A 12,741-nucleotide genomic window follows, 5' to 3' on the forward strand; every position below is an offset into this window, starting at 1 on the left:
TTCCACCTATTCCAGCTGTCATGCTATATGCCTCACAGAACACCACAGGATACTACGATAACTTCATTCACAGGTTTTCCATTATGGGCCAATTTGAAATTCTGCAATTGCTCCAACACATGCTGGCCATGTCGAATTTTACCAAAGGCTATACGCTTGCCATTCAACACATCGATGGGCTGGAAACTGATGGCGAAACTGATAAAGCGAAATTTACTGCCACGCAAATAACGACTGGGAAAGGAAAGAATACCACCGGCCGTGCCATGATTGAGGGCCATTGGATCGTGCTCTAAGTTGTTGGGTTGCGTCACGGCATTCTTGTCGCTCAAATGCAATTCACCTTCCAGCCACACATGGGTTTGCAGGCGCGTGAATTTGAAATTCTCCCCCTGGTGAGACCAACAGGTGCATACAAATTGAGTCACTATTTCGGGACAAGCCTCTGTTAGCAATTGCACTGTGAGACGACCCAAAGGTTGGCCAGTGCCTACTCTCAAATCCAAAAATATCCGAGGCCTTAACAATCGCACCAACATATTGGGACTCTTGATAATAGGCAAACTCCAGTAGCGCTGCCAAACGTGAGGTGGTATGCTATTAAAGAATTTCTCGAAATGCTTATCTTGGCTGTAAGCCCTGCAGCGTTTGTCGTGCTTGTCTTCATTTGATGTCAATTTCACATTTGCAGCTTAAACGTTTGTTGTGGCTTTCATGGGTATTTCATGGCATAGAATGTCACTTTTCGCTTGCCTTACAGGTGATTGGGTAAATGTTCTGCAATTGCCATTCCGATACAAAGCCATCATCATTTCAATAAAAGTTGGCTCACGATTCTCTCTATGGGCATTTCTGACTTTGGGCATTTGACTGTCGACCAAACTGGTGGCATTTTGAATACGCAAACGATGCTGGCGATATCTTTGCTTGCGCTCAATTTCATTCATTTTGAGATTTGGCCATAAAACTTGAAAATTAGAAAATAGTAATAACGTTGAAGGACGAGTATTTTGACGAAATATGACAAATTGATTGAAGTTTAAAAATTAATTTTTGTGTTTATATTGGAATCAATCAATTATTACGCCGGTATTTACAAAATTTAATATGGATTTTAAATAGGCTTTTGTCAACTGTCAAACTGGTCCGGTCAAACTGGTTGAAGACCTGTTTAAAATGTCAGCCAATTCGAATAAGAATTGCGCCCTATGGGGGCTCAAGAAGTAAAATAGTGAGATCGATTTATATGGCGGCTGTATCAGGCTATAGACCGATTCAGACCATAATAAACAAGTATGTTGATGTTCAGGCAAATCGGATAAAAATTGCGACCTCTATAGGCTCAAGAAGTCAAGATCCCAGATCGGTTTATATGGCAGCTACATCAGGTTATGGCTCGATTTGAACCATACTTAACACAGTTGTTGGATATCATAACAAAACACGTCGTGCAAGATTTCATTCGAATCGGATAAGAATGGCGCCCTCTAGAGGCTCAAGAAGTCAAGACCCAAGATCGGTTGATATGGCAGCTATATCAGGTTATGGATCGATTTGAACCATACTTAGTACAGTTGTTGGATATCATAACAAAACGTGTCGTGCAAGATTTCATTCGAATCGGATAAGAATGGCGCCCTCTAGAGGCTCAAGAAGACAAGACCCAAGATAGGTTGATATGGCAGCTATATCAGGTTATGGATCGATTTGAACCATACTTGGTACAGTTGTTGGATATCATAACAAAACACGTCGTGCAAAATTTCATTCCAATCGGATTCGAATTGCGCCCTCTAGAGGCTCAAGAAATCAAGACCCAAGATCGGTTTATACGGAAGCTATATCAGGTTATGGATCGATTTGAACCGTACTTAGCACAGTTGTTGGATATCATAACAAAACACGTCGTGCAAGATTTGATTTCAATCGGATAAGAATTGCGCCTTCCAGAGGCTCAAGAAGTCAAGACCCAAGATCGTTTTATATGCCAGCTATATCAGGTTACGGATCGATTTGAACCATACTTGGCACAGTTGTTGGATATCATAACAAAACATGTCGTGCTAGATTTCATTCTAATCGGATAAGAATTGCGCACTCTAGAGGCTTAAGAAGTCAAGATCCAAGATCGGTTTATATGGCAGCTATATCAGGTTTTGATTCGATTTGAACCATACTAGGCACAGTTGTTAGATATAATATCAAAACACGTCGTGCAAAATTTCATTCCAGTCGGATTCGAATTGCGCCCTCTAGAGGCTCAAGAGCCAAGTCCCAAGATCGGTTTATATGACAGCTGTATAAGGTTATGGATCGATTTGAACCATACTTGGAACACTTATTGGATATCGTAACAAACCACATCGTGCAATATTTCATTCCAATCGGATAAGAATTGCGCCCTCTAGTGGCTCAAGAAGTCAAAATGCAAGATCGGTTTATATTGCAGATATATCAGGTTATGGATCGATTAAAGTCAAGATCCAAGATCGGTTTATATGGAAGCTATATCTGGTTATGGATCGTTTTGAATCATTCTTGGCACAGTTGTTGAATATCATAACAAAATACGTCGTGCAAGATTTCATTGCAACCGGATACGAATTGCGCCCTCTAGAGGCGCAAGAATTCAAGACCCAAGATCGGATTATATGGCAGGTTATGCATCGATTTGAACCACACTAAGCACAGTTGTTGGATATCATAACAAAATACGTTGTGCAAGATTTCATTCCAATCGGATAACAATTGCGCCCTGTAGTGGCTCAAGAAATCAAAATCCAAGATGGGTTTATATGAGAGCTATATCAAAACATGGACCGATACGGTCCATTTACACTCGATCGTTCCAAATAGCAGCTATATCTAAATCTGAACCGATCTAGGCCATATTGAAAAGAACTTCGAAAGCCTAACACAACTCACTGTCCCAAATTTCTGCGAAATCGGATGATAAATATGGCTTTTATAGGCCTAAGACCCTAAATCGGCCGATCGGTCTTAATGGTGGCTATATCGAGATATAGTCCGATATGGTCCATCTTCGAACTTAAACTGCCTATGAACCAAAAAAGAATCTGTGCAAAGTTTCAGCTCAATATCTCTTTTTTAAAGACTGTGATGTGATTTCAACAGACAGACGGACGGACATGGCTACATCGCCTTAGATTTTTACGACGATAAATAATTTGTATACTTTATAGGGTCGGAATTGGATATTTCGATATATTGCAAACGCAATGACAAAATGAATATACCCCCATCCTTCGGTGGAGGGTATCGAAACTGCAAGACTTCCTCTAAAGGCTTTACTGACAGAATGCTATCAGCTTCACTTAGACGTTTTCCATTAAGTGTGTTCACTGTGATACCGCAGGCAAAGCCTTCTAGATCCTACCGTCGAACCCTTCAGACTGCTTTGAAAAGCCCAACATTTGAAAAATGTCCACATACGCCAAACCATAAAAGTTCTCAAAGAAATGAGAAACCCAATTGGAGGTCCTTCTAACTGCCAGTGCGGGACACACATACACATCAGATGTTCTATAGTCTCTTCCTCCTCTGCATCCTCGGCAAAAGTCATTACTGGCAACCTTCAGTCTGTCAGCACATTTTCCGATCAGACAGTGGCCTGTCATGATGAACACAATGACCGTGCTAGCCACCGACAGCAAAGCGGTACACCTCTTCAAGTCTAGATCAGACCACATATGCCCAAAACGCCACCTTTGTGACCATCTTTCATACGTTGCCCTTCGAGCATGATCCTGAGGACTTACCTTACATGTGTCGCTAGAGGCATACCCATAGATTACAGTTCCCCTCCTTGCAAGACGAGAGCTGTTCTTTGAATTCAGATATACGTTCTCTAGGGACTTGATGGCTCTTCAAGCCTAGATTAGGCCACACGGTTTTAGAATGCTCACAGCCCCCTCTTTGTGACCATCTATCATTCGTTGTCTTTCGGAAGGCCACCTTAGCTCAGAGGTTAGCATGTCCGCCTATGACACTGAACTCCAGTTTTCGAATCCTGGCGAGATTTTCAGAAAAAAATGTTCAGCGGTGGTTTTCCCCTCCTAATGCTGGCGACATTTGTGAGATACAATGCCAAGTAAAAACTTCTCTCCAAAGAGGTGTCGCACTGCGGCACGCCGTTTGGACTCGACTATAAAAAAGTGGCCCCTTATCATTGAGCTTAAACTTGAAGCGGACTGCACTCATTGATATGTGAAAAGTTTGCCCCTGTTCCTTAATAGAATGTTAATGGGCAAAATTTGTGTTTTGTCCTTTGGGCCTAGTCCTGAAAACTTAGCTTACATGTCGCTAGAGGCATACCCACAGATTCCAGTATCCCTGGGTATAGGGTAGTTCCTAGTCTTGAAAGCTCTTTCGCTTTACAATTCCCTGGGATATCTCTGTGGCCTGGCATTCAGAACGGGTGAATTTTGAACTATTCAGCCCTCTCGTTGAGAGATCTGCTACAGTCGAGGGCGGTTTTTGTATTCAGAAAAACGTTCTTCAGGGATTTGATGACTGCCTAACTGTCTGAGAAGATATTTATGCCAGTCGTCATTGTGACATCGTACGTTAGCCATTCCACCACTCCTTTAAGTGCAAGGGTCTCAGTCTGGTACACACTGCAGTGGTCGGTGGACCTTTTTGGTTATGACCAGTTTTGGATCTTTAGAGTACACTTTAAACCTCTCCTGGTCGTTTAGTTTGGAACCATCCGTATAGAAGTCTATGTAACTTCTGTTACCAGGGATATCGTAGTTCCAATCGGTTCTATCGGTAATAGTGGTACAGCGCCTTTTATCAAAGAGCAACTCAAGTAATCAACACTGCCGGGAACATCGCATATTGTATCAAGGATAACACAGTGTCCGTAGCCGCTACATGACTAGCCACAATGTCCAGAGGCATTAGATGTAGCCTTAAATTGAAGGAATCAGGGGGTGTCGTCCTCACTGCAGCTGTGATGGTGGACTTTTAAAGCCCCGTCCACCAGACCACAACACCATATAGCATTATGAGTCTGACAACTCCAGTATATGCCCAGTCTATGACAAGCGGTTTAAACCCCAAACTTTTGCCAATAGCAGGTGTATAAGGCAAGAGCTTCCTTTCTTGCCCTTTCAAAAATTTTGGATTTGAAGTTCAATTACCGGTCCAGCAAAACACCCAGGTATTTTTGCGCTCCTGCTGAAACTTGTATCTCCTGCTGAAAAGAACAACTGCTGTCTTGCACGAATTTACGCCTAAACCACTTCCGGCAGCCCACTTCGCTGCCGCACGTAGAGCTTTCTGAAGTATATCTCTAAGCAGTAGGTGGACTTTTGAAGCGCCGTCCACCAGACCACAACACCATATTTCATTAAAGGTCTGACAACTGCAGTATATACCCAATGCATGACACGCGGTCTAAACCCCTAACTTTTGCCAATGACTCTGGGCAAGGCAAGATTGGCCTTTCTTGCCCTTTCCAAAATGTTGTATTTGAAGTTCAATTACCGGCCCAGCAAAACACCCAGGTATTTTTGCGCTTTCTTTCCTCCGAAAGAGACAGATGGGCAACTTGTATCTTCTGCTGAAAAGAACAACTGCTGTCTTGCACGAATTTACGCCTAAACCACTTCCGGTAGCCCACTTCGCTACCGCACGTTGAGCTTTCTGAGTATATCTCTAAGCAGTAGGTGGACTTTTGAAGCGCCATCCACCAGACCACAACACCATATAGCATTATAGGTCTGACAACTGCAGTATAAACCCAAAGCGTGACAAGCGGTCTAAACCCCCAACTTTAGCCAATGACACTCTAGCAGGTGTATAGGGCAAAAGTTGCTTTCCTTGCCCTTTCCAAAATATTGGATATGAAGTTCAATTTCCTGTCCTGCAGAACACCCCGAAGGAGTAAAGCTAGCCGCTTGTAATTTTGCACAAATACTTCTTATTAGTGTAGGTCGGTTGGTATTGTAAATGGGCCATATCGGTCCATGTTTTGATATAGCTGCCATATAAACCGATCTGGGGTTTTGATTTCTTGAGCCTCTAGAGTGCGCAATTCTCATCCGATTGGGATGAAATCTTGCACTACGTGTTTTGTTATAACATCCAACAACTGTGATAAGTATGGTTCAAATCGGTTCATAACCTGATATAGCTGCCATATAAACCGATCTTGGGTCTTGACTTCTTGAGCCTCTAAAGTGCGCAATTCTTATCCGATTGGAATGAAATTTTGCACGACGTGTTTTGTTATGATATCCAACAACTGTGCCAAGTATGGTTCAAATCGGTCCATAACCTGATATAGCTGTCATATATACCGATCTTGGGTCTTGACTTCTTGAGCCTCTAGAGGGCGCAATTCTTATCCAATTTGAATGAATTTTGGCACGTAGTATTTTGTTATGATATCCAACAACTGTGCCAAATATGGTTCAAATCGGTTCATAACCTGATATAGCTGCCATATAAACCGATCTGGGATCTTGACTTCTTGAGCCTCTAGAGGTCGCAATTATTATCCGATTTGCCTGAAATTTTGTACGACGGATTCTCTCATGACCATTAACATACGTGTTTATTATGGTCTGAATCGGTTTATAGCCTGATATAGCTCCCATATAAATCGATCTCTCTATTTTACTTCTTGAGCCCACAAAGGGCGCAATTCTTATTCGAATTGGCTGACATTTTACACAGGTCTCCAACATATAATTTAATTGTGGTCCAAACCGGACCATATCTTGATATCGCTCTAATAGCAGAGCAAATCTTTTCTTATATCCTTTTTTGCCTAAGAAGAGATGCCGGGAAAAGAACTCGACATATGCGATCCATGGTGGAGGGTATATAAGTTTCGGCCCGGCCGAACTTAGCACGCTTTTACTTATTTTTAATTAAAAATGTCCATTCCCCGATGAGTTGCCTTAAGTCAGACATAAATTAAAAAAACATGTTGGCCTTGCTGGCCACTTAACCCCTCTCAACTCCTTTGGGGTTAGGGAAACAAACAGGAAAAATTTAATTCAAATGTTATATCCACAAAATGTTATCTAATTTTCTTTTTTTTCTTTTCTCCATTTTTCTTTTGGCTAGCATTGCAATGGACTTGAAATCCGGTACATTACTCGTACCACCGGCTGTTAAAAATTCAAGTTGTTCACATCCCCGCTATACGAGCCATAATTTCCTGCAGCACGTTGGCATTGCCGAAACCATTGAAGCCGTACTCATACTCATACTGACCTTGGGTGTCATAGGAGCCAATGCCCTGGTGATATTTGTCATAAACAACAGACGCTATTCGCCTTATATACATCAGCAGGTAGGTTGAAGCCTTTGATGAAAATATTTGATTAGATTTTGTACACCACACCTTGAAATTGGGATAAAAAGCTAAGGCGAAGGTTTGTAAAGGTCAGATTGAAAACAGATCAGTGGCCAATGTCCATTGGTGTCTTTGTACCTCTGTCTAGTTGCTATTCCAATGGCCTGCATTTCAAAAGGAAAAGGGTATAAAACAGTCAACTATGAATTCTTTCTCTTTTTCCTTTTGATGACAAATGGCATCCATTTTTCCCCTAAGGTTAATTGGATTGAATCCATATTTTTTGGAAATTTATCTATCTGCCATTAGGTAGCTACCTTAGCATGCCACCAGATTTCTTCTAGCCATGTCAAATTTGCTGACATTTTCTTCTGTTCTTTTACTATTTTTTGTCTTTTCTCTTCTGTCATATATTTTTTTACTCATTTGTATTCAAATCCTTGCCATTTTGGATGTTGTTTGCTGACTTTTGAAGCCTCGTTACTTGCTAACATCGTTGGCCTTAAATGACCTTACCATCGGTTTGCTTATCACGCCATTTGGTCTGCTGCCAGCACTCTTTCATTGTTGGCCTTATGGTGAAATCTTTTGCCAAATTCAGGTAAGTCCAATTTTTTAAAAAAAAATTGATTAGGTATATTTTTAATTTAATTAAGGTATAGTTTTAAGACCATCCAAATTATTACAAAATATCGTTGAAGTAGGATTTTCGTATAAAAAAACTGTTGTGAAACAATTTTCATTAAAATTCTGGTCAAAATATTTTTTTTATAAAATTTTGTCAAAACTTGGTAGAAATATTTTTAACCAGTACGGAAAGGCAAAATTCGGGCGGTAGCTTTATCCAATTCTGAACTAATTCTGATGGACCTAGGCGGTTGTTTTCAGATGGGTTATTAAACAACCCATACCAAATTTCGAGCAAATGTGGTCAAACTGTAATAGCTACGGTTGACAAATGACAACATTATTGCCAATTACCCAAAACCAGACGAACATATGTATGGGAGCTATATCTAAATCTGATCCGATTTCGAGCAAACTTCTCAAATATTGTGGTAGTCGTCGAGGAAAGCGTTGTGCAACATTCTGTGAAGCTTGGTAAATAAATGCGCTTGCAGTGGCTATTGGAGTGAAAGTGGGGCGATATACATATATGACAGCTATATCTAAATCTGAACCGATTTTCATGATATTCACCGGTAATAATAAGAGTCATTAGAAAATCTTTCTTGCCAAATTTCGAGACAATCGGTTAACAAATGAGCACTTAATTGCAATATTTCTCAAAATCGGATGAGCATATTTTGCAAATTCTGCCCATGAACATTCCACTAAAGAACAGGGACAAACTTCTCACATATCAATGAGTTTAAGCTCATCGATAAGGGGCCTCCTTTTTATAGTCGAGTCCGAACGGCATGCCGCTGTGCGACACCTCTTTGGAGAGAAGTTTTTGCATGGCATTGTACCTCACAGCCAGCATTAGGAGGGGGGAAGAAATTTTTTTCTGATGGTCTCGCCAGGACTCGAACCCAGACGTTCAGCATCGTAGGCGGAGATGCTAACCTCTGCGCTACGGTGTATTACCCTGCACTAAGTTATAATACCCTATACAAGAGTAGGCAGATATTACCGCTTTACCGGAAGTGTGATGGACTGGGAATGGGGTCACTACAACACCTAACGGTGACGAACTATACTACAGCTGCCATAACACGAGGCATGAATTTGGTTGTAGATTTGTGGTTAGTCGGAGACTGAAACACCTTGTCTCCAGTTTCACTCCGGTAGATGAGAGGCTAGCCACAATCCGCATAAAAGCCAATTTCTTCAACATCAGCCTTATTTGTACCCACGCCCCGACGGAAGGCAAAGACAAGGATATTTTCTATGAGCGCCTAGAGAGAGAATATGACCGCTGCCCCGCCCATGATATTAAAATCGTTCTGGGAGATTTTAATGCGAAGATAGGGAAGGAAGACATTTTTGGTCCAACAGTCGGAAAGATTAGCTTCCATGAGATAACGTCCAGTAATGGGTTGAGGCTGATAGATTTCGCCGCGGCAAAAAACATGGTAGTTAGTAGCACCGGATTTCAATATAAAAATATTCACAAAGTCACATGGCTGGCGCCCGATCAAAACACGAAGAGCCAAATTGATCATGTTGTAATAGATGGAAGGCATTCATGCGGCGTTGAAGCGAATATAGATTCGGATCATTACCTTGTGGCAGCAAAGGTTCGCACCCATTTGAACATGGCGAGGAAAGTACGATCTGACACTGCACGGAAGCTGGACATTGAAAAGCTGCAAACACAACAGATGACAGCGGCATACTCCACTCGACTGACCCAACTGCTTGATGAAAGCACTCCTTGTTTTGATGATATAATGATGCAGTGGCAAGCTATTGCCCACTCCATGGAAAATGCCGCGAAATCCGTACTTTGGTACCGGGAGCATCCTCCACGAAACCCATGGTACGACCAAGAATATCGAGATGCTACTGAAGCCAGAAATGCGGCATATAGAGCAACCCTGCAAACAGTAGCAACGCACCAGATGAAGGAGAGGTATCGGTAGAAAAGGAGAGAGGTGAAACGTCTATTCCGCAGAAAGAATAGCAAATGGTTAGATGTGAGTGTGAGCGAATTGAGATGTACAGGAGTCAGAATGAAATCCGGAAATTCTACCAAAGAATTATGCATCAAACTGATGGCTTTGGTGCAGGCACATCCTCCTGCAAAGACAAAGAAGGTAATCTGGTAACTGACACAGATAACATGCTGAGGATATGGAAAGAACATTTCAACCAACTGCTAGTGTCCGATGTTGGCGGCGAAGAGGATACCGCAGAACCAATTCCTGATGATGGTATAGAATGTTTACCTCCTAGTCAGAATTAGATTCAAATAGCAGTGACCCACCTAAAGAACAACAAGGCAGCAGGAGCCGACGGGTTACCCGATGAATTAACTAAGACCGGAGGAGACACGCTGATAAGGCGAATGCATCAACTTATCGGCGCAATCTGGCTAGAAGAACGCATACCCGATGATTGGAACCCCAGCATACTATGGCCACTACACAAGAAAGGAGACAAGACGGAATGTGCCAACTACAGAGGAATAAGTCTGCTTCACATCGCATACAAGATACTCTCGAGCGTACTGTGTGAAAGATTAAAACCTAAAGTCAATGAGATAATTGGGCCCTATCAATGCGGTTTTAGACCTGGTAAATCCACCCTAGACCAGATATTCACACTGCACCAAATCCTGGAAAAGACCCGAGAAGGACAAATCTACACCTACCATCTCCTTGTTGACTACAAAGCCGCCTTCGATACTCCTTTACGTTCAAAGGTATTTCAAGTCAAGTCTGAGTTTGGTATCCCTGCAAAATTAATAAGACTCTGCAGGTTGACACTTGCTGATATGCGTTCCTCAGTAAGAATAGGAAAGAATCTCTCCGAACCATTCAATACCAAACAAGGTTTTTTAGACAAGGAGACAGCCTCTCGTGTGATCTCTTTAATATTCTGTTGGAGAAGATTATACGAGATGGAGATGTGAATAGATATGGCACACTAATCACAAGAGAGCACATGCTACTTGCCTATGCCGACGATATCGATATCATAGGTCGGTCACCGGAAGTAGTAACTGCCGCCTTTGAAAGAATCGAAAGAGAGTCAGTGAAAATGGGTCTGGCAGTAAATGGAGATAAGACGGAATGGATGGCCTTGCACAACCGAGCAGATAAAGAAAATGGAGAAAGTTGAGAAACCCAACTTTGAGACAGTCAGCAAATTTATCTACCTCGGCTCCGCCGTAACCGAAACGAATGACACCAGTTTTGAGATAAAGCGAAGAATAATACTGGCAAACAGATGCTACTTTGGAGTAAGTAAGCAGTTTAGAAACCTTAGGCCACCTCTCGACAGGCGAAGCTTACACTATAGAAGACACTGATACTACCCGTGCTGTTATATGGTTCTGAAGCATGGGTACTTGTGAAAGCAGATGAGGCAGTACTTGGAGTATTTGAGAGAAAAAGATTCTTCGTAAAATATATGAATCAGTTTGCGTTAAAGGAGAATATAGGCGACGTATGAACCACGAGCTGTATGACGACGATAGCATAGTTACACGCATCAAAATACAACGGCTGCGTTGGCTAGATCATGTCGTCAGAATGGATGAAGAAGCTCCCGCAAAGTAGTCTTTTGAAGGCAAACGCGGTGATACACGCAAACCGGGAAGACCAAAAGCCCGATGGAAAGATCAAGTTGTGGGAGACATCTCGAAACTTGGTTACAGAGATTTTAGAATGAGCGCAGAAGATCGAGGCGCTTGGAACGATATTCTACGTTCGGCTGATGGAACAAATGTTCTGTCATAACCAATTAAATAAATAAATTACCAGTAAGGAAAGGCAAAAGTCGGGCGGAGCCGACTATATAATACCCTACACCACCGAGTATACGTAAGATAGCACTTATATCCAAATTTAGGCAGACTTTAATTTTGCATACCCATTGAATTCTATTGGTTCAGATTTAGATGTAGCTCCCATATATATCTCTCATCCGATATGGCCTTCTAGGGCTGTAGTAGCCACAAATTTGGTCGGATCTCTACAAAAATTTTTATGAGATGTTTTAATTGACATCTCAATTCGTGTGCGAAATCTCATCAAAATCGTTTCAGTTTTAAATTTGATTATAAGTTCTTTATATTAAAGTAGTACGTAGAGTAGGAGGTTTGGGGTATTATATAGTCAGCTCCTCCCGACTTTTGCCATTCCTTACTGGTTTTCACTAGATTCGATTTCCTCTTGCGACCTCCAAGCCACTTTAATGAACCTCTGGCTGTGTTCATTACAAAAAAGGGGTTTAAAAAACGCTTCAAACCGGACAACCGGTAGTCATCCAAATGACATGGTCCCAAGGATGTTGTGTTAACACAGCTCTGCCATCATTGGCATGTGTGTACGTCTGCATTTTTTTTTTTTTTGTTTTGTTTTGTCGCCCTGAAATTGGGTCAAATGTGGCATTCGTTCGGCCTCATGCAGTGTGAGTACCGGCAACGGTCACATAACGGAAAACAACCGGATGTGTTGCTCAGCCAATGAGAATGATGTTGATGTTGATGTGAAGTTGTAAAATTTAATCATTTTAAGTGTTATGCGGATATGAGAAGAGGCTATTTTGTCGCTGGCACAAATGTACGTCCTGTCAAATGATTATTGTGGAGATTTGTATGCAAAAACGGAAGCAGTGAAACGAAGGTGAACCATTGTAAAGTGGCCATACATTTAAGGCTACATTTAAGGAATTTAAAGCCGACATAATTATGCTGATTATAGTGATAATGCAAGCTAAACTACTTGGCTGCCCTT

At 41.7% G+C, this 12,741-nt stretch overlaps 2 protein-coding genes across 5 annotated transcripts in view; one reads left to right on the forward strand and one right to left on the reverse strand.

Annotated features, from left to right (window-relative positions):
- Nucleotides 1-600, reverse strand: part of LOC106095427 (peptidyl-prolyl cis-trans isomerase G) — an 862-nt gene extending 262 nt beyond the window's left edge. Inside the window, exon 1 of the mRNA XM_013262668.2 lies at nt 1-600. This exon is cut by the window's left edge and continues 262 nt beyond it. Within this exon, the coding sequence (XP_013118122.2) occupies nt 33-539 (507 nt within the window). The 5' untranslated portion in view covers nt 540-600 and the 3' untranslated portion in view covers nt 1-32.
- LOC106091466 (dopamine receptor 2) overlaps nt 1-12,741 on the forward strand; it is a 135,681-nt gene that overhangs the window by 80,718 nt on the left and 42,222 nt on the right. For 3 of the 4 annotated variants that reach the window (XM_059369325.1, XM_059369326.1, XM_059369324.1), the window contains 2 exons: nt 7,102-7,330; nt 7,809-7,934. In XM_059369325.1, the coding sequence (XP_059225308.1) occupies nt 7,109-7,330; nt 7,809-7,934 (348 nt within the window). In that variant the 5' untranslated portion in view covers nt 7,102-7,108. Of the gene's footprint in view, nt 1-7,072; nt 7,331-7,808; nt 7,935-12,741 lie in introns of those variants that run through there. The other variant, XM_013257993.2, reaches the window with a different exon arrangement.

Source organism: Stomoxys calcitrans, chromosome 5 (assembly GCF_963082655.1).
Source record: "Stomoxys calcitrans chromosome 5, idStoCalc2.1, whole genome shotgun sequence".
In the NCBI taxonomy this organism is placed as follows: Eukaryota; Metazoa; Arthropoda; class Insecta; order Diptera; family Muscidae; genus Stomoxys; species Stomoxys calcitrans.